At 54.0% G+C, this 21,703-nt stretch overlaps 1 protein-coding gene across 4 annotated transcripts in view; it reads left to right on the top strand.

The window, feature by feature from the left end:
* Positions 1-21,703, top strand: part of OPHN1 (oligophrenin 1) — an 81,932-nt gene that overhangs the window by 39,807 nt on the left and 20,422 nt on the right. For all 4 annotated transcript variants that reach the window (XM_068157593.1, XM_068157592.1, XM_068157595.1 and 1 more), the window contains exons 5-14: positions 6,570-6,671; positions 7,664-7,774; positions 8,946-9,050; positions 10,201-10,330; positions 11,910-12,010; positions 14,832-14,923; positions 15,036-15,114; positions 16,998-17,031; positions 19,145-19,207; positions 20,846-20,920. In XM_068157593.1, coding sequence (XP_068013694.1) covers positions 6,570-6,671; positions 7,664-7,774; positions 8,946-9,050; positions 10,201-10,330; positions 11,910-12,010; positions 14,832-14,923; positions 15,036-15,114; positions 16,998-17,031; positions 19,145-19,207; positions 20,846-20,920 — 892 coding nt within the window. The remainder of the gene's footprint in view (positions 1-6,569; positions 6,672-7,663; positions 7,775-8,945; positions 9,051-10,200; positions 10,331-11,909; positions 12,011-14,831; positions 14,924-15,035; positions 15,115-16,997; positions 17,032-19,144; positions 19,208-20,845; positions 20,921-21,703) is intronic.

The following is a 21,703-nucleotide window of genomic DNA, read 5'->3' as shown; positions in this document are numbered from 1 at the left end:
CCGTGGGCAGGCCGTGCAGCAGGGCAGAGGCGGCACAGGGAGCTGTGGGCTCTGCTTCGTTGCCGTAGCTTGGCTGAGTCGCCTCCTGGGAGATGTTTTCGGTTCTCTTCGCAAGATGCTGAAGCCAGATAGGAGAGGGCTTTGAATTGGGTCTTTGTGGTGCCTCTGGTTGGAGAGCAGCCAGCCAGCCTTGCCTGAGCCATCTGAGTCTGCATTAACCCCTCTTCCAGGGGCTGAAGGGAATCTCCTCAGCCCGATGGTGAGCTCCCACACACGGCAGCCCCTGGGGTGGCGCTGGGACCCGCCACAGCCACCCTCTCCAGCCACCTTCCCCTGCTAGCCACACACCTGTGGGAGCCAGCTGCTGGTGGTGGCAGCCCCAGGTAGATGCAAGGGACCATGTGCTCAGTCCATGCAGTGAACTTCAGTGGATGTTGTGCCATGTGCCATCTCTGCCGGGCAGGAGCTGAGCTCCAGGAGTGCTTGGTGAAGCCATGCCTGACTGTGAGGCTTGAAATCCAGCAGAGCAGTGCATGGGGTGGTGGAGTTCTGGATGAGGAAGGGTAATGAGGAGGGTGCTCACTGCAAGTGGGCATGGGAAGCATGGTGGGGCTGGTTGTGGCCTGAAGCCCCAGATGAGCATGCTGCTACTGAGCACAGATTCCAGAGCCCTGCAACGGGGTCATGTGTGTGTTTGGCAGCAGATGCAGCTCTGCAGCAGCCTGGGGACAGCCCCTCCTCACCCCCTTGAAGGACAGACCCCCTCAGGGTGCTGCCACAGAGGCCTCACACAGTGCTTGTCCAGCAGCCTGCCAGCAGAGCCTTCAGCTTCCAGCTCACTGCTGTGGGCAAGCTCTGTAGCCTTGCTGCAGTCATGAAGTTTAGGAGGACTTGAACAGGCAAAGTTTCATTCCAAGTCCACTTGGAAGAAGACAGCTGTAACAATAAAATAAAATAAAAGCCCCCAAACCAAACCCAAAACACAAAAGGAAGAGAAAAGCAGAGGGGGGGAAGCTTGCTTGGGCTCACTGTAAGCTGCTGGAGCAGTGTGTGCTTCACTCTGGGATGCTGAGTCAGTGCAGTGTCCTTCAGCAAGCCCTCACCCAGGAGAGAACACATCCTCCTCAGAGCACCTGCTTCAGTCTCATTCATACTTCATTACTGATAGCTCCAAAAGAAAGGGAGGACAGAAACTTGTGCTTGCTTGTGTCTCTGTGGGAGGGGGATCTAAGGGGCTTGGAAGAGAAGGCAGCAGGTGAGGGGAGAAAGACCAGGCTGGACTGAGTGTGCCTTTAGAGCAATGCTCCTTCAGCACCCCCCTCACTTCTGCCCATCCTTTTGTTGGATCAGCTGCTGATGCATCACAAGAGTCAGTTGAACTCAAGCATGAAGTATTTCTTTCCACATGATGACACCAAGCTGTGTGGTGCAGCAGACAGGCTGGAGGGAAGGGAGGCCATCCAGAGGGACCTGGACAGGCTGGAGAGGTGGGCACAAGCCAACCTCATGAGCTTCAACAAGAGCAAGGGCAGGGTCCTGCAGCTGGGTCGAGGCAATCCCAGGCACAAATCCAGGCTGGGCAGGGACTGGCTGGAAAGCAGCCCTGAGGAGAGAGACTTGGGGGTGCTGGGGGAGGAGAAGCTCAACAGGAGCTCTCAGTGTGCACTTGCAGCCTGCAAAGCCAATCAGATCCTGGGCTGCATCAAGAGAAGTGTGGCCAGCAGGTCAAGGGAGGTGATTCTCCCCCTCTGCTCAGCTCTGGTGAGACCCCACCTGGAGTACTGCATCCAGTTCTGGAGCCCCTATTGCAAGAGGAATCTGGAGGTGCTGGAAGGTGTCCAGAGAAGGGCCAGGAGGATGAGCAGAGGGCTGGAGCACCTCTCCTGTGAGGACAGACTGAAGGAGTTGGGGATGTTCAGTCTGGAGAAGAGAAGGCTCCAAGGTGACCTCATTGTGGCCTTCCAGTATCTGAAGGGGGCCTACAGGAAGGCTGGGGAGGGACTGCTCAGGATCTCAGGGAGTGATAGGACTAGGGGGAATGGAATGAAGCTGGAGGTGGGGAGATTCAGGCTGGAGGGGAGGAGGAAGTTCTTCCCCATGAGAGTGGTGAAGCCCTGGAATGGGTTGTCCAGGGAGGTGGTTGAGGCCCCATCCCTGGAGGTGTTTAAGCCCAGGCTGGCTGAGGCTCTGGCCAGGCTGATGTAGTGTGGGGTGTCCCTGCCCATGGCAGGGGTTGGAACTAGATGATCCTTGTTGTCCCTTCCAACCCTGACTGATACTATGATACTATGATACATGAACAAGCTGCTTTCCTTCCTATTTCTTCCCTCCACTGGTTGGCAGAAGCTGAGGCAGAGCCTGCTGCCCATCCCATGCCCTCAGCTCCTCTCCAGCAGCAGCTTGGGACTCCTGCAGGCTGGGCTTTGCGTGGGTCTGGTGCTGTGGTCATCAAGTGGTGGTGACCACATCACCCTCTGTGTGCACTGCTGGGTGTCCATGGCAGGAGCACAGCAGCTCTCTGCTGCAGGGTTTTTTTGCTGTTACCTTCATCAACACAGGGAATGCTGGGGTGGGAGATGCAGCAGACATGGATTCATTTCATATGGTCAGGCCCTCAGCTTGTGGCATTGCTCAGAGCCATGTCTGAGGAGGCAGCCAGGATGTGAGAGCAGGGAGCCTGGGAGCACCCAGTGCCAGCTGCACACCCTGCTGGGGGCTGATCCTCCCTTCAGGGGTGGAAGCTGCCAGCAAGCAAAGTGTGTTTCATTTCACAGAATCACAGAATTGTTTTGGTTGGAAGAGACCTAAGAATCATAGACTCAATAAGCTTGGAAAAGACCTCAAAGATCATCAAGTCCAACCTGTCACCCAACACCTCTTGACTACTAACCTTTGGCATCAAGTGCCACATCCAATCCCCTCTTGAACACCTCCAGGGATGGTGACTCCACCACCTCCCTGGGCAGCACACTCCAAGGGCTAACAACTCTCTCTGGGAAGAACTTTCTCCTCACCTCCAGCCTAAACCTCCCCTGGCACAGTTTGAGACTGTGTCCTCTAAGAAGAAGAGAAGAAGCCATGTGAGCTGGGCTCCTGGCTGGCAGCTCACTGCCTCTTCCAGGACAAGAATTTCAGCAGATCCTAATTAGCAGCTAGTGGTTAAGGAAGAGTTCTGGCAACTTTGGCCCTCCCTCCTTGCAGTCCTCAGCTGTCCCATCTCTTGCTCAAGCTGGAACTGAGTGGCTGCTGAGGAGCCCCAGATTTGCCCTTGTCCCACACAGAGCTGGCTGAAGCTGCTGGTGGATCAGCTGCTGGACAGGCAGCTCAGTGCCCCAAGGACTCCTGCTCATTTCTGGTTAACACATCATCTGCTGAAGCTTTTGGAGAGCCCCTGGGTGCTCTCCCTGCTCCACAACTCTGCCTGCATTCAGGTGCAATCAGCTCCTTTCCTCTAGGTGAGCAAAGAAAGTTGAGTGGCTTCTTGGACTTGGCAGATCCTAAGGGGGAGACAATGCTGTCCTGTGTGGAATATTCATGAGGAACTCATTTGTGTTCATGCTTCAGTTCATGCTTCAGCCTGGGTGGGTTCTTGGTGCTGTCTGTTTTTGTCTTGGCTCGCTCTGTTCAGCAGCCAGCAGGCTGTTAGAAGCCTTGGCTTGACAAGCAGGCAGGATCTGTAGTTCATCCTTCTGCTTTTCAGTTATGTGTTAATTAGCCAGAGTGGGAAGTGATTGGCAAACCCCCTTTTAGCAGCCAGAGACGCTGCTCTCTGCAGCTCCCTGCAGGAGCAAGCTGTGCTCCACACACTGCTGTCCATCTAGGCTCCTGGTCCTGATGCCCTCAATCCCTAGGGAATGCTTGAACCTCCACACCCTTGGCACAGCTGTGTCCCCCTGCCCACCGGCAAGGGCTGATGGAGGAGAAAGCATTCCCTGAAGGAGCTGCTGGCTGCCCTCTGAGCTCCTGCTGTGGACAAAGCTCTTCAATTGCTCCCTAGAAGGCTTTTCCTTTCTTCTCACCAATCCCTTCCTCTCTCAGCCTTTGCTGCAGGATGGGCTGTGCCTTCCTGTGGTGAGCTGGAGGCAGAGCTGCTGCATGGCTCCCAGCTCGTGGTCTCCCCTGCAGCTGGGGCTTGTGGTCCTTTGGCCACTCCACCAGGGTGGGGACAGCTGAGTCACCCCATGTTTGCTACTCTGGCATGGGGAGGCAGGACAGGACACCTGGAGGCATGCCTCAAGTTCATCTGCTCATCTGTGGGTCCCCCAGGGAGCAGGGCTGAGAGGTCACCTCCATGTGCCACCTCTGCAGGGGGAGCTGAGGTCTCCGTGGTCAGGTTTGGAGCTGGCTTGCCCTCAGTGGGAGATTGCAGGACCTGCTGCTGGTGTAGCCATCCTCTCCAAGACACAAGAAGTTGGCAGCAGGAGAGGTGTGGGCTGCAGCCCCACAGAGCTGTGTTGGCCACCTGTGCTCCTGGTGCTGCTCTTCCACTGTTTCACTGCATTTCTTTGGCCTTGGGGTTTGGTGGCTCCTGGGCACAGAAACAGGAGCAAGCCCAGGCTCCTGGCTCTGCTGCACATGGCAGCTGGTGTCACAGCCAGCCCACAAGTGCAGCCTCAGAGCCCTTCACACTGGCTTCTGCTTCTCTAGCTTTGGGCTGGCCTCTGAGGGTGTTAGTCACCAGGGTGGTGGTTTGTTTGGACAGACCTTCCTGGCACCAGCTCCACAGCTGCAGTTCTGCTGCAGTTAGATTTCACTCGTGGAGGACTCTCTGCTCCTCTGGATTTGATATGGATCTCTTCTTGGAGAGGCATGGGTTTGCTAAGGCCAAGCTGCAGTATCCCTGGTGTTGCAGAAGAGGCTCTTCCCCTCAGGGGTTTAATTAGAGGGGCTGGGCAGGGCAGCAGGTCTAATTACTGGGGTAAAAAGGATGTGCTGGTCTAGGCCTGCCCTGCTCCAGACAGTTCATTCTGAGCAGGGATATCCAGATGGTGCCTCTGCTTTGTTCCATAGCTCTTGTGCTTTCACAATGGCCACATGCAAGGATTAGACTCTGGTGGGGTGAGGAAGCCTTCTTGCAGGAAGACAGCTGGCAGTGCCTCCTGTCTGCCTTTTGTCTGGGGTGCCTCTGAGGAGCCGGTGCCTTCCAGCGTGAGCCCGGGTGCTGGTGCCCTGCTGCTCCTCCAGCCAAAGCCAAGGTGGTGATTGCCAGGTGTGTGAGTGCCTTTGCCCTTCTGACAGATGCTACCCTCCATGGGTAATGTGGGGAGCTGGGCAAGCTTCATGTGCCCCAGAAAACAGCCTATGAGTGCCCACCCCAAAATAACCTTTCCTCTTCCATAGGCACTATGGCAGCAAAGGGCAGAGAAGAAAGCAGAGGGTTAGGCAGGGGCTGACCCTGCAGAGGCACACTGCTGGGTTTGTGAGTCCCCAGGCATCCTGCTGTGGGGACATCCTGTGGGACAGACCAGAGAGTCTGTGCAGGAGGAATGGGGAAGCAAAACTTCATGGCAGGAGAAGTGGCTACAGAAAGAGAAAGAGCTTCCTTTAGGAAGCACAGCTTCAGACTCTGTGGTCACTGCTGAGCTTGTGAGGAGGACAACTGACATCCACCAGCCTGGCAGAGCCCATCTCCTCTGTCTCATGGTGGCATCACTCTTTGTTTGCTTATCCATTCATTTCAGGGCTTGGAGCAGATAATTGTTAAAAGGCAGCAGGAATTCCACAGGAGGCTGGGGTTCCCTTGGACTCTTTTCCACCTTCTTGGGCTTCCAAAAGCTAGGCAGAGGATTTGAGCATCTAACACATAGCCTGCAGTATGTAGACACCAATGAGCTGCTTAAAGCTGACCTTGAGGCTGCTGCCAGGCTGGAGTTTCCTTCTTGTAGCCATTGAACTGCCTCTGAGCCATGACTGATGGCTCCTTTACCTAATCTCATGTGGCTATTTGTCAACCCAGCTGCTGCTCATGGTTGCTTCTTAAATTGCCACAGTCCTCTGTGGGGTCACAGTTGCTGTGAGGCACAAGCACACGGCCTGGTCCTCAGCTCAGCTCCTCCCTGCCTTCTCTCAGGGTGCTGGATGAGGCTCTGGCCAGCCTGATGTAGTGTGAGGTGTCCCTGCCCATGGCAGGGGGGTTGGAACTGGATGATCCTTGTGGTTCCTTCCAACCCTGACTGATACTGTGATACTATGATTCATTCTTCAGTCTCTCTTTTTTACCCTTGCTCTAGACCCCTTCAGGTTTGTCAGTGCAAACAGTTCTGGGTTTGACTCAACAGATCAGCCCACAGTCATGTTTATGTGCCTGTGGTGGGCATGTAAGAGGTGGACAGTAGCTCAGCAAGAACCAGACCATCTGCAGGGGGGGGGTGCTCCAAGAGGTGTAACTAAATCCTGCAGAGGCAACAGGCTGTGGATGGAGAGCAAATGGAAGGGGACCTCCTGTTCTGCTGGGTCAGGCAGAATTCCTCCACGCCAAAACTGAATTGCACAAAAGATCTTGGCCTGGCTGCATGGTCTGGGCTGGGAAATGCCAGTAAGTGGTCCTGTTCCAACTCTTGTATCTACAGGAAAGAAAGAAGAAGTTTGAGAAGGATGGGGAGAAGTTCTATTCCATGCTGGATCGCCATTTACATTTGTCTTCCAAGAAGAAGGAATCCCAGCTGCAGGAGGTGTGTATGGAGTTCTCTTCAGCCTTGGGTCCAGATGCAACCCCAGCAGCTGCTCCTAGATCTTGAGAATGGGAGGGGGGAAATGATCCCTTTCAGTAATGAAATCTCCTTAAAGCCTATTCACATGGAGGAGACCAGGACATTGAGGTGGTAGTTCACCACAGTCATCATCATCCTCACTACTTCTCACCCTCACAGCAGTGGGCAGTAAGCAGCTGTACTGGCCCAGCCAGCTTGGCCAGCCTTTCATCTGCCCTGAGGAACTGATCTGGCTGGAAAATAATTGGTTATGGTTGTTCTTTTGGCCAGCCTGGTTTCCTCTTGCAGAGGTAGCTGTGCAGCAGGCCCATGGGTGGTGGTGAGCCACAGGCAGAGGAGGGGATCCCCCTGGCAGATGCTGCTGCTGCTGCCAAGCACTGTGCAACAAGAAGGGAGAGCACCAGCTGCTGCAGCCCACATCAGAGGAGCTGGGTAAATCAGATCTGCCAAACCAGTTCTCAGATCAACCTACAGACATCTTTGCAAGGCAAACCCTGTGCCAGCTGCGGCAGTGTGGCATGCCATGTGGTCCTGCCTGCTGCTGCAGCTCTGGAATTGCTGGTTTGGGGTCACAGCTGGAGTCAGGCAAGAGGATCATGGTAATGGCCCTGCCCTCACCTCTGCAGGGCTGCAGCTGGAGAAGGAGCTGCTTGTGCTGAAGCAGCAAACACCCTGCAGGAAAGCTTTGTCCTTGCAGAGTGGGGTGAGGTTCTGGGTCCCTAAAGGAAAGGGAGCCAGAACAGGGCAGACCTGGGAAGAATGGCCAAAGTTCCACTCCTCTGGTTCTGTGCAGACCTGGGTAGATGTTCCAAACTTGGGCTGGACACCTTTGACAGGCTCCTCCTGAGGTGAGGACAGGGCTGTGTGTGTGCCGGCAGACAAATGCTAGGCAGGTATTGTCGGGCTAGAGGTGATGGGGTTTCTTGTTTTCACCTCTTCCCTCTTTCTTCCAGGCTGACCTTCAGGTTGACAAAGAGAGACACAATTTCTTTGAGTCCTCCCTTGAGTATGTGTACCAGATCCAGGAAGTACAAGAGAGCAAGAAATTCAGTATTGTGGAGCCGGTAGGAGCTTCCTTTCCTTTCAGGCCTTGCTGTTGGATGCTCAGATGCTGAGGCAGGAAGGGATGATTTACCAGGCTGTGTCTGGTCCTGGGCAGCGTTCTGATGGAGCAGGAGTTAACCTTGCACACTTGCAGTGCTGCAGTTTGTCAGCATTAGTGGTGTTTGCTGGAGCAATGTGAAACCACAGGCTTGTTTCTCCTGTCTGTAAGTGGATCCTGAGCAACAGGCTGGATGGAGAAGGGCCACGAGGATCATCAGAAGGCTGGAGCTGCTCTGCTATGAGGACAGACTGAGGGAGTTGGGGTTGTTCAGTCTGGAGAAGAGAAGGCTCCCAGGAGACCTAATTGTGGCCTTCCAGTATCTGAAGGGGGCTACAAGCAAGCTGGGGAGGGACTTTTGAGGGTGTCAGGGAGGGATAGGACTGGGGGGGATGGAGCAGAACTAGAAATGGGGAGATTGAGATTGGATGTGAGGAAGAAGTTGCTCCCCATGAGGCTGGTGAGAGCCTGGCACAGGTTGCCCAGGGAGGTGGTGGCAGCCTCATCCCTGGAGGTTTTTGCAGCCAGGCTGGATGTGGCTGTGAGCAACCTGCTGTAGTGTGAGGTGTCCCTGCCTGTGGCAGGGGGGTTGGAACTGGCTGAGCCTTGAGGTCCCTTCCAACCCTGACAATTCTATGATCCTATGATGCTGTGGGTAGCTGGAGCTCTCATTATGAATTATCTCAGCCCCTTTGTGTGTGGTGGCAGCTGTCTTCAGAGGGAGAGAGCTGACATCTCATCTGCTGCCCTGTCACAGCATGGGCTGCAGAGGTCCCAGCTCATGGCTGTGTGTGGGGATCCTGCCCTGGGTGGCTGGCTGGCTCTGCCCAGATGTGCTTGAGTGTAGGCCTGGGTAGGCCCCCTGGAATTTGTAGATCTGCTCTAGTGCTCCCAGGAGGGGCTTTCATTGTGGGTGTGCTTCCTTAGGACAGGGGTGTGGGTGGCAGACCTGGGCTTTAGGGACATGGTGGTGGCTAAGTAGCCCTGAGACCTACATCACTCCAAAACTGTAAGGAAAAAACCCAAACCCTAAACATTGGCCTATATAATTTCTGAAGCTTTCCTGTCTATCTTTCCTCCTGACTAGAAACAGAGAAGAGAAGCTGAATCCATGCCCTTCCTCTCCTTTGCAGGTGCTGGCTTTTCTCCACAGCCTCTTCACTTACAACAACCTGACAGTTGAGCTCACACAGGATTTCCTCCCTTACAAACAGCAGCTTCAGCTCAGCCTGCAGAATGTGAGTTCCTGCCCAGCTGAAGGATTTCTGTCTGGCTTTTCATGTGACTTACATTTAAATGTGGCAAAGCTTTTCCATGCAAAGCAGACTGTCCATGTTTGCACTGTGGGAGGTGCAGATAAAGCTGTTTCCTTCTCAGTTCACACATATTTTCCCTCCTCTCCTGCACAAGGGAGTCTGCAGGTGCTGCTAGAGTGGTTTTCAAAGCAGATTCTGTCTGGAAGGGGCTGCAGCAGTTGTGTCACTTAAGCTGGTGCATAAACAAGCCTGAGAATTTCTTCCAGTGCCATCAGGGAAGGGGGCTGCCTCAACCCAGCACACAGTTGTACTCATCCTGTGAATCACACAATGGCTTCAGTTGGAAGGGACCTTGAAGACCATGAAAAGGCTTCCAGTCTAGATCTTAATGCTTACCATGTGCTCCTCTGCTGGCTGAGTGTACTCAGGGGGTGAAATTCCCTTGTCCTGTTTCTTTTATCCTCACTCTTTCATGGCTGGCCCTCAGTCCTGTCAAACAGAACAAGAGGACACAATCTCAAGCTGCACCAGGGGAAGTTCAGGCTGGATGTTAGGAAGAAATTCTTCCCAGAAAGAGAGATTGGCCTTTGGAATGTGCTGCCCAGGGAGGTGGTGGAGTCCTCATCACTGGAGGTGTTTAGGAAGAGCCTGGATGGGGTGCTTGGTGCCATGGTTTAGTTGATCAGATGGTGTTGGGTGATAGGTTGGAGTCGATGATCTCAAAGGTCTTTTCCAACCTGGTTTATTCTATTCTATTCTATTCTATTCTATTCTATCCTATTCTATTCTATTCTATTCTATTCTATTCTATTCTATTCTATTCTATTCTATTCTATTCTATTCTATTCTATTCTATTCTATTCTATTCTTATTCAAGTGTCCCCTCCCTCCCAGTCATGACTCCTCAGCACCATTCCATGCATGCTGTGTTGGACCTTGTCTCTTCATCCTCTTCACGAGCCTGGTGTTCTTACAGCTGGAGTTCTCATGGGACTTTGTGGAGTGGCTTCTGCATTTTCCACACTGGGGACCAATTAATTTCTGCCAGAGCACCTAAAACTTCACCAGGGACACCTGAAGCTTGCTCTTGGCTCGTGTTCAGATGTGCTGCTTTGTGTTTTCTCTTTCACAGACAAGGAATCATTTTTCCAGCACGCGGGAGGAGCTGGAAGACCTGAAGAAGAGGATGAAAGAAGCTCCTCTGACCTGCAAGCTGCCTGGGCAGCCAACCATCGAGGGCTATCTCTACACTCAGGAGAAATGTAATGGATTTCATCTCCTCTTCCATGTGTTAAAGAATCAGAGAGTCACACAATGTTAGGGGTTGGAAGGGACCTCGAAAGATCATCGAGTCCAAATCCCTGCCAGAGCAGGATCACCTAGAGTAGGTCACCCAGGAACTTATCCAGGAAGGCTTTGAAAGTGTCCAGAGAGGGAGATTCCACAACCTCTCTGGGCAGCCTGTAAAGAATGTGTGAGCCCAGGCTGCCCTGCTCATAGCCCTGTTCATAGCCCTGCTCATAGCCCTGCTCGGCTCCTGTGCCCAGGCCAGCTTTAGCTGTGGCAGCACCTTGGGCTGTGCTGCTCAGGGTGTCACTCCCTGCCAGTACCCAGGGATCACTGACAGCTTGAGCTGCCAGCTCTCTCAGCACTGGCACTGAGCTGTCTCTGGGTTACATGAGCTGTGTGAGCAAGGAGCTAATTGCCCTGTGCTCAAATTAGATGAGATTTATTGCTCTGCTGTAGCGCTGGAGAGACCAGAGCTCTGGCAGGTTGCTCCTTGGCTGTGTTTTATCAGGACAAATCTGGTGGCCTGCCCAGCTTCCCTCTCACAGCGTCTCTGAGGGCATCTGAGCACAGTTAAAGTGTTCCCCAGCAGTGAGGGTGAAGCTTCTGAGGGCAAAGTTCGTTGTGAGTCTTTGCAGAAGCAAAGCAAACCAAATCCAGTCTGTTACAAACAGTGTAAAAGCTGCACCTTCCCATGGCCATGCAAGCAGGGAGCCCTCAGGGGACAACAGCCTGGGTGCAGAGCTGTGGCTTCTGGATCTGCAGCCAGCTTCCTCTCTGAGCAGTTGGGGTTTGGATGATAGAACCAGCTGTATTTCTGCATGCATTTGGGTGGATGTTTATCCTGCTTTCAAAACACAGAGGCAGCAACCTGAGACCACAAACAAATCCTGCCTATCCCTGCATGCCAGTGGCTGTTGGCTGCCTCTCTTTCTTTCCCCTACAAACTGAGTGTGAAGGGAGTTGTTCCTCCCAACAACTGCAACTTGGAAAGGAATTACAGGGGGTGGAAAATATCAGTTAAGTGTTTCATGTCAAGGGCTGCAGGTGAGGCAGTAGAGAAGAGTGTGGATAAACCTGCTGTGACACAAGGAGGAACTTCAGAGTGGCTTAAAGGTGCTCTTGTCCTTACTACCAGGGTTTTTTTCATCAACAGGAAGAAATAGTGGTGTCTGTGTGAAAGAAGCATTCAGGCCACGTAGGAGGCTGGCACTGTAGGTCTTGGCTGGACTTGGCCAAACCAGCCTGGCTCAGGACCAGAGTCCCACAAACGCCCTTTCACCAGCAGGGTCTTGGGAGGGTGTTGGAGGTGGCTGCTGCCCAGTGCTCCTCCTCCTTCTCCTGCTTCTCTTTCTCCTTCATCCTCCTTCTCCTCCTTCTCCTCCTCCTCCTCCTCCTCTTTCTCTCCTTAGTTCTTGTCAGTGGAGATGCTGGTGAGAGAAAGGAGTCCCCCGCCAGCGGAGCGTGGACACGTGGGGAACGCCCGGCGTGCCTCGCTGACTGCATCCAGCTGAGATGTTGTCTCTGACTCCAGCTTCCTGTGTGTTTCTGCAGGGGCCCTGGGCATCTCCTGGGTGAAATACTACTGCCAGTATGAAAAAGAGGCAAAAACCTTACGGATGACACCCATGGACCAGAAGCCTGGAGCTAAGCAAGTGAGTTGGCTTCCTGAGATGTCTGCAAACGCTGACCCACACATCAGGGCTCGCCTTCGGTCCACCCCCACCATCTCTTTCCATAAGCAAACAGATGTGCAGGGGCTATGTCCAGGGCAGCAGAGGCCACCCTTGCTGTCAGGAGCAGTTGCCTGGCAGAGCTGGTCCTCAAGGCATGCCAGCTGTGCAAAGGCTCCTGGCCACAGAACAGAAGGGTGGCCTTCTTGTCCCTGCTCTTCCTGGCTACACAGGCCAGGGACTTGGAGCAACCTGAAGGGATCACAGGATGTTAGGGATGCCAAAGCAGGATCACCCAGGGCAGGTCACACAGGAACACATCCAGGCAGGTTTGGAAAGTCTTCAGGGAAGGAGACTCCACAACCTCTCTGGGCAGCCTGCTCCAGTGCTCCAGCACCCTCACAGTAAAGTTTCTCCTCATGCTGAGGTGGAACCTCCTGTGTAGCCTGTACCCACTGCTCCTTGTCCTAAGCAGCTCTGTGAAGTTTCATCTCTCTCTCCCAAATGGCCCAAAGCCTGCAGGGTTTGGCAGCAGAGAGACAGGTTCCTGTAACATTGAGCATTAGTGGGGCAGTGGTGACTTGCAGGTTTGGTCTAGTGTGGAATCCCTGCCTTCCCAGATGAGCTCAGTTTGTGTTTACCCCTGCCTGAAACCAGGGCAGGGAACCTGCAGCCTCTTTGCACATAGGCCTCTGGCAGCCATTGCAAGTACTTGAATTCCTCAAGTCAGTGGAGTGCTTCCAGATGCAGTGTTTCTCTGCCTTTGCATGCTCACACAGTCAGTGGTTTGTGGCTCTGGTTTGTCTTCTTCAGAAGTGGTTATGTGTGGGGGGGAGCAGCGCTGGGAGAGGAGGAGCTGGGGCAGGTTTAAGCTGCAGAAAGGCAGCCCTGTGGGGAGCTGCTCTGGGTTCTGCCAGTGTCAGGGAGCTCCCTGCAGTTCCTCAGTGTGACAGAGGAGGGGTAGGATGCAGGATGATCCAATACAAGTGTGGCCAGCTGAGTCCACCCACCCTGCTCTGCCATGGAGCAACAGCCCCCAGGGACCTCCCAGTGAGGCGTGCTGTTCTCCAGTTCATGAGCTCACAGCCTGCTCTTTGGCAGCACTCTGCAGGCTGCAGCAATCAAATCAAATGTCTTTTTTGGAAGCCCTTGGCAGAGACCTTGGCAAAGAAAAGTCCAAAACAAGGACTGGAGAGATCTGTTGTCCTTTGTGCTGTAAACATCTATCCTAAGGGCAATTAATGGAGGGTGAGGGCTTGTAAAGATGTAAATTACTCTCCACCCCAAAGCCTTGCTGCCTGCTGAGCTGCATCTTCAGGTTGGGGTTGGACAGGCAGTCTCAAATGCTACAATTACAAGCTGTGCTCTTAAAAGCCCCAACCAATCAGCACACACAGAGAGCACAGCCAGGAGATGATCATCAGGGTGGCTGTAACCTTGCAGGAGGCTGTCCTTGCTCTCCTAGGGCTGCCCCATCCACCTCTGCCAGAGGTCTCACAGGCACAGTGTGGTGACAGCCAGGGTGATGAGCACATTCCAGGTTTGCAGAGGCAGCCCTAGGGTGTGGTTGGTTGTGAGGTCTCCTGGGTGTCTCTTAAGTGTTGGTGCAAAGGCCTGGGGATCTTATAACCATGCTCCCAATTGACTTTGCTGTAGGGTCACTCAAGGCCCCTTTATTAAGGGCCACAAATGCAAAGGGCCAGAGCTCAGCCCCACAGTGCCAGCCTTCCACCAGGGTGCCTCTGCTCCAGTTTGAGTGAGTTAGCTCTGATTTTTGTCAAAGATATTTTGTGTTGGAGCTGTTTGGATAGGATAGGATAGGATAGGATAGGATAGGATAGGATAGGATAGGATAGGATAGGATAGGATAGGATAGGATAGGATAGGATAGGGTAGGATAGGATAGGATAGGATAGGATAGGATAGGATAGGATAGGATAGGATAGGATAGGATAGGATAGGGTAGACCAGGTTGGAAAAGACCTTTTAGATCATCAAGTCCAACCTATCACCCAACACCATCTGATCAACTAAACCATGGCACCAAGCACCCCAGCCAGGCTCTTCCTAAGCACCTCCAGGGATGGTGACTCCACCACCTCCCCAGGCAGCACATTCCAATGGCCAATCTCTCTTGCTGGGAAGAATTTCTTCCTAACATCCAGCCTAAACTTTCCCTGGCACAGCTTGAGACTGTGTCCTCTTGTTCTGGTGCTGCTTGCCTGGGAGAAGAGACCAACCCCCAGCTGGCTACAACCTCCCTTCAGGCAGTTGTAGACAGCAATGAGGTCTCCCCTGAGCCTCCTCTTCTCCAGGCTAAGCAACCCCAGCTCCCTCAGCCTCTCCTCATGACCATGACTGCAATGATCAGCTACTGACTGGTAGCACAGATCAGGTCTGATCAAAATTAGGACTCAGCTATGTCAGATTCCAGACAAGCATGGTCCTGGCCTCCAGGACTGAGCACCTGCCTGGTGAGGTTTGTTGACAGCAGTGTTCCTGCCCTGTGGGGGCATGTTGCTTGTCACTGAGATATCCAGCATTTGGGGGGGGGGGGGGGGGTTGTGATCTGAAGTCTAGAACATTTTGTGGCAGAGGAGAGGAAGTCTGACACACAAAGCCTTTCATCCCTGGCTTTGTTGATGGTAGGAAGGACCATCTGTGCTTCCTGGTACCAGTGCCATGGGTAGAGAGCTGGTGCTCCATGGGCAGCGCTGGGCTGCAGCCAAAGGGCACCGAGGAGCCCTGAAATCTTCTCCTTTGTTACTTTCCTCTGATCTCAATGCTGTTTTTTCTCTCCTAGGGCACCTTAGACCTGACCCTGAAATCCTGTGTAAGGAGGAAGACTGACTCCATAGACAAAAGGTTCTGCTTTGACATTGAGACAAACGAAAGGTGAGGCTCTTCCCCTCCGGCCCTGCTCACCCAGGGGAAATCTCTCCTTGCTGTTTGCTGAAAGCCAATTTGCCTTCGTTTGCCTGCCTGCCCGTGGCTGATCGCCGTGCAGGTCTGGGACCATCACGCTGCAAGCCCTCTCAGAAGCCAACCGGAGGCTGTGGATGGAAGCCATGGACGGGAAGGAGCCGGTAAGTGCTGAGGGAGCTGCTGTGTGCTGTGCATATCCTGCCGAGCAGTGGCCTCTGCTGGCGGGTCCAGGGGAGGAGCAGGGACACAGCTGCCGGCAGTTCTGGCTTCTGCTACTGCACATCCCAGCTGCAGCACGGTGCTGTCCTGCTTGTGGCACAGCTTGCCGTGGGGGTTCGGTTTCCCCCCCCCCCACCTTTCAGCTGTGGTTGTTCCCCAGTTGTGCCAGAGAGCCCAGGGACTGTGGCCTGTCTGGCTCTGGAGCACTCCATATTCCTGCAGCTCACAACTCACTCTGCAACCTGCTGGAGATGATTCCTTTTGTTCCATCTGTCCTTGCTCTGAGCATTTGGAAAGTCTGCCCCATGGGAGCAGCCACCCTACAGCAGCATTCATCCACCTGTCTGGACCTGCTGCTGGTTCTTTCCTCAGTCCAAGCAAAGCACAGACTCCTGTGCTTCATTTGAGTGTCCTCTAAATGGGCAATGTGATGTGCAGTGCAGGGCAGCTCATTGCTGGGAGCCTCCCTTGCCTTTGGAGCTGTGCAGTGCAGGACAGCTCACTGCTGGGAGCTTCCCTTGCCTTTGGAGCTGTGCAGTGCAGGGCAGCTCACTGCTGGGAGCCTCCCTTGCCTTTGGAGCTGTGCAGTGCAGGGCAGCTCATTGCTGGGAGCCTCCCTTGCCTTTGGAGCTGTGCAGTGCAGGACAGCTCACTGCTGGGAGCTTCCCTTGCCTTTGGAGCTGTGCAGTGCAGGGCAGCTCATTGCTGGGAGCCTCCCTTGCCTTTGGAGCTGTGCAGTGCAGGGCAGCTCATTGCTGGGAGCTGCCCTTTGGAGCTGTGCAGTGCAGGACAGCTCACTGCTGGGAGCCTCCCTTGCCTTTGGAGCTGTGCAGTGCAGGACAGCTCACTGCTGGGAGCTGCCCTTTGGAGCTGTGTAGTGCAGGACAGCTCATTGCTGGGAGCTGCCCTTTGGAGCTGTGCAGTGCAGGACAACTCATTGCTGGGAGCTGCCCTTTGGAGCTGTGCAGTGCAGGACAGCTCATTGCTGGGAGCCTCCCTTGCCTTTGGAGCTGTGCAGTGCAGGACAGCTCATTGCTGGGAGCCTCCCTTGCCTTTGGAGCTGTGCAGTGCAGGACAGCTCACTGCTGGGAGCCTCCCTTGCCTTTGGAGCTGTGCAGTGCAGGACAGCTCACTGCTGGGAGCTGCCCTTTGGAGCTGTGCAGTGCAGGACAGCTCACTGCTGGGGAGTTGGAGAGTTTGGAGAGTTGGAGACTTTGGAGAGTTGCCTTTCCCTAAGGGAGCTCTGGGAGGATGCCTGGCAGTGAGGTGGCACAGGGCTGGGAGGGTGGGACGTGGGAGTGGGGAGATGGAGTGCAGGCTCCCTCCACAGCACTTTTGCCCTCACCTAAAGAAGAAAGGACATGGGGAAGCATAGAGGAGGGTCAGGGTGTCCAGGCAGGGCAGGCAGTGACTTGGGGGATGCCTGGGGCTCATTTGGTTTGGCTGTTGTCACTATGGCTAAAGGACTTTAGCTTTTCCTCCCCAGAATGGCACTCCCTGTTTGTTATTAGTAACCAGGTATCAGATTTATGTTGGTGTGGGGTGAAGGAATGGCTTGCTGTTTGAATTTGTAAAAGCAAGCAGGCAGACCAACCCCCCCACAACCCCTGTGTGCCAGAATTCCATTCCTAGACACAGATGCTCCAGTGAAAGGCAGCAAAAGCTCATTCCTGGGGTAGATAATGGTATCTTGCTTCACCATGGAAAGGGATGTTGGCTTTGGGTGAGGGATGGGGTGCTGCATGTTCTTTGGAGAGAAATAACTGAATCCTGTTGTGTTGTGGTTTTGTTTCTTCCTCCTCCTCCATTCCCTCCCCCTTTGCAGATCTACCAGAGCCCCATCACCAAACAGGAAGAAAGTGAGTTGTTTCTCTTGCTGTTCTCTGAGCTGCTAGAGCTGGCCTGAGGTTAGATGTTGAGCTGCTGGAAGGTGTCCAGAGAAGGGCAACAAAGCTGGGGAGGGGTTTGGAGTACAGCCCTGTGAGGAGAGGCTGAGGGAGCTGGGGTTGCTTAGTCTGGAGAAGAGGAGGCTCAGGGGAGACCTTCTTGCTCTCTACAGCTACCTGAAGGGAGGTTGTAGCCAGGTGGAGGTTGGTCTCAGTCCTGTAAAACAGAACAAGAGGACACAGTCTCAAGCTGTGCCAGGGGAGGTTTAGGCTGGAGGTGAGGAAGAAGTTTTTCCCAGCAAGAGAGATTGGCCATTGGGATGTGCTGCCCAGGGAGGTGGTGGAGTCACCATCCGTGGGGGTGTTCAAGAGGGGATTAGACCTGGCACTTGGTGCTATGGTTTAGTTGATTAGATGGTGTTGGGTGATAGGTTGGACTGGATGATCTCAAAGGTCTTTTCCAACCTGGTCTACTCCTATTCTATTCTATTCTATTCTATTCTATTCTATTCTATTCTATTCTATTCTATTCTATTCTATTCTATTCTATTCTATTCTATTCCATTCCATTCCATTCCATTCCATTCCATTCCATTCCATGTGTACAGATACAGAATCACAGAATGGTTTGGGTTGGAAGGGACCTGCAAAGCTCATCCAGTCCAACCCCCCTGCAGTCAGCAGGGACATCCTCCACTAGAGCAGGTTGCTCAGAGCCTTGTCCAGCCTGACCTTGACTGACCCCAGCGATGGGTCCTCAACTCCCTCCCTGGGCAACCTGTTGCAGTGTTCCACCGCCCTCGTGGTGCAGAGTTTATTCCTGGCTTTCTTCCCTGCTTCATGGTTGGACTTGTGATCTTCAGTGTCTTTTCCAAGCAAAACCCTTGTGGGATGCCTCCCAGACAGGCAGAGAGAGTCTGTGGCTAATTGGCTGGAACAAAACGTGTGTTCCGCTGTACCCAGCGTATCCAGCTCCATTGTGTCGGCTTCTTAATCCAGTCAAGTGGATAAGCAGAGATCACACCAACCTGGGATGCACCAGAGCTTTGACTGCCAACCCTGCACTGCTCTGGAAATGATTAACCAGCTCCTTATCAGGCACAAATTCCTGTGTGGTGGGGCTCTGATTTATGCTTTCCTGATGCAGCGCTGCAGGCTGGGGTCAGAGTGGCTGAGAGCAGCCAGGCAGAGAGGGACCTGGGGGTGCTGGTTGATGGTAGGCTGAACATGAGCCAGCAGTGTGCCCAGGTGGCCAAGAAGGCCAGTGGCATCCTGGCCTGCATCAGGAACAGTGTGGCCAGCAGGAGCAGGGAAGTCATTGTGCCCCTGTACTCAGCACTGGTTAGGCCACACCTTGAGTCCTGTGTCCAGTTCTGGGCCCCTCAGTTTAAGAAGGGCATTGAGATACTTGAAGGTGTCCAGAGAAGGGCAGCAAAGCTGGGGAGAGGCCTGGGGCACAGCCCTGTGAGGAGAGGCTGAGGGAGCTGGGGTTGCTTAGCCTGGAGAAGAGGAGGCTCAGGGGAGACCTTACTGCTGTCTACAACTACCTGAAGGGAGGTTGTAGCCAGGTGGGGGTTGGTCTCTTCTCCCAGGCAACCAGCACCAGAACAAGAGGACACAGTCTCAAGCGGTGCCAGGGGAAGTTTAGGCTGGATGTTAGGAAGAAATTCTTCCCAGCAAGAGAGATTGGCCCTGGGAATGTGCTGCCCAGGGAGGTGGTGGAGTCCCCATCCCTGGAGGTGTTCAAGAGGGGACTGGATGTGGGACTTGGTGCCATGGTTTAGTAGTCATGAGGTGTTGGGTGACAGGTTGGACTGGATGATCCTTGAGGTCTTTTCCAACCTTACTGCTTCTATGATTCTATGCCAGAAGGGGGTAGGGAGCGGTGCTGAAACTCAAATTCAAGGCAAAAGAGAGAACCAGTGGAACTGATGATTCCTTGTCAGGAGGTAGTGAGTGCCCCTGCTTTCACCAGTGCAGGTGCACATGTGAGCCCAGCTGGGTGCTGGGGCAGAGCAGGGGCTGGGGCTGGGGCTCTGCCTTGTGCTGTGCTCGGATCTAACCCTGCTTCTGTCCTTGGGAACAGTGGAGCTGAACGAGGTCGGCTTCAAGTTCGTGCGCAAGTGCATCAACGCGGTGGAAACCAAAGGTGAGCTGCCTGCCCTGGCATCAGGGGGTGCTGCCATCCTGGCACTGCTGCCATCCTGGCACTGCTTCCTGTGGCCTGGAATATGTTGTCTTTTCTGGTCTTAGTCAGTGAAAGAAGACTCTGACTTTTAACTGAACAACCCGTGTGAGAGCAGCAGGAATCCTGCGTGTCCAGAGCCTTGTCACACCCTGTTGGGTTAGGGTTGAACTTCCACCTCTGGTCTGCTTCCATTCATCAGTTTCTCATCTGACTCAGAGAAAACTCTTTGTTAGGCTGAAGGAGAACAGGTCTGGGAGTGTTTTCTGTCCTGGGAGGGCAGGCTGGGGTTATCCAGGCCCATTTTGTTAAAGCAGGAGGAGAGAGGCAGGCTGGACGGGGGTGGCTCACCTCTGCTCTCGTGGAATGCCCAGCCTGTGTCAGTGTACAGCACTGGTGTGGCTCAGGGGGTGGAGATCAGTCACTGCAGAATGCCTACATCCCTGCTGCCACAGGGACAGATGGTTGGGTTTGTTTCCAGAGGGCCAGGGCCAGCCAAGCCCCACTGAAGTGAGGAGGAGCAGGGTAAGGAGCCCCTCCTCACACAGCCAGGCAGATACAGCAGGGCTGGTTCCTAACATTGGCTACTGTGTTCAAAGAGCCTCTTTCAATGTGTTGGCCTTCTGTGACACAATCCCAGCAGGGGGGGTGTTGGAAGGGGACCTCTGGACATCATCCAGTCCAACCCCCTTGCTAAAAGCAGGGTCACCCACAGCAGGTTGCCCAGGATCACAACGGCCAGGTGGGTTAGGAATGTCTCCAGGGAAGGAGACTCCACAACCTCTCTGGGCAGCTTGCTCTGGGGCTCCAGCACCCTCACAGCAAAGGACTTTTTCCTCCTGCTCAAATGGAACCTCCTGGGTTCCAGTTTGTGCCTGCTGCCCCTATCCTGTCACTGAGCACCACTGAAAAGAGTCTGGCCCCATCCTCTTGCCCTCCCACTCTTTAGCTATTGAGCAGCATTGAGAAGATCTTATTGATCTCATTGAGATCTCATTGAGATCTAATTGAGAAGATCTTATTGATCTCATTGAGATCTCATTGAGATCTTCTTGAGAAGATCTTATTGATCTCATTGAGATCTAATTGAGAAGATCTTATTGATCTCATTGAGATCTCATTGAGATCTTCTTGAGAAAATCCTATTGATGCTATGAATCTATGATCTGCTCTCAGTGTCTGCTCTTCCCCAGGCTGAGCAAGCCCCAGGTCTCTTAGCCTTTTCCTCACCAGAGAGGTGTTGCAGTTCCCCTCAGCATCTTTGTAGCCCTGTTTGAGCCCACCCAGGTTTCAGCAGCACTGTTTCCAGAGGTGGTGTGTTTTGGCAGCTGGGGCTTGCAGCCCAGGCGTGTGTTCCACACCATGGCTGTGCTGGCCCGACCGGGACACAAGCCCAGCAGCAGGGCCCCAGCCCGACTCTGCTGGGGTGGAAGCCTAGGGGGGCAGTGGAGCAGAGCCCCTGCTGCTGGGACAGAAGCAGCATTTGGGCAGCGCCAGAGCCCTGACACCCGGGAGTGCAGTTCCACTAGATGGGGCTTGTGGACTTCCCAGCGGCAGGGGAGAGAGACCGCGGCTGATGCTCTTTGGCTTTCTCCCGCTTAGGGATTACCACGGAGGGGGTCTACCGGACCGTTGGCAGCAATATTCAGGTGCAGAAGTTGCTGAATGCCTTTTTTGGTAAGGATTCATTATTCTGTGACGCTGGATCCCGGGGTTTGTATTGTTGAGGAGGGACTAAAGGGCTGGGCTTCCACAGCAAGAAATGGCCAGCTTGGGGACTGGTCCCTGGGGCCACTTCAAGGCACATCCTTCCCCTTTCCCAGGCTGTTTTCTGCACCCCACTCTAGGGCCTCTCCCTTCAAACTGCATTTACATGGTGGTGGTGGTGGTGCAGCCTGCACTGTAAGTTAAGTGAGCAGCTGTGAGATAAAGGGAGGCAGCACCCCTGGGGCAGTGGGGACAAGACTTCTCCCATCAAGTGCTAAAAATACTGGGGCATTCTGAAGTCACACCCTGGGGACACGTTCCTGCCACCAACCCAGGGTGCAGGATGCTGGCCAAGGAGAGAGGAGCCCTCAGCCTCTCCTCCTGCAGAGCTGGAACTTGCCAGCTGCTGCTGCTAGGCATGGAGAGTGCCATGTCCCACGGATCCTGCATGGTGACCTCCTTAAACAGCCCCTGCAGGTCAGCTCAGGGGGAACCCTTTTCCTTGGGGGTGTGTTGTGGAGACCTGTACTGGGATGGTGGCCCCACAGGGAGGCTGTTAGCCTGGGACACCTCACTGTCTGTGCTGTGTGCATCAGTAGGTTCCTGTGTGCATTTCTGCTGCAAGCACTGATCAGTCAGTGCTGGCATGTCTGCTGCCAAGTCCTCTGTGCTCTGAACCCTGTGCTTCATACAAGGCTGTAAGTGCATGGGCAGTCTTTAAATGAGAGACAGGTGAGCTCCCTGCAGCAGGCT

Source organism: Melanerpes formicivorus, unplaced genomic scaffold (genome assembly GCF_026170545.1).
Source record: "Melanerpes formicivorus ecotype bairdi unplaced genomic scaffold, bMelFor1.0.p_v2 SCAF_37, whole genome shotgun sequence".
NCBI lineage: Eukaryota > Metazoa > Chordata > Aves > Piciformes > Picidae > Melanerpes > Melanerpes formicivorus.
Note: the sequence above shows the minus strand (reverse complement) of the source record. Positions and strands in the feature narration are given on the sequence as shown.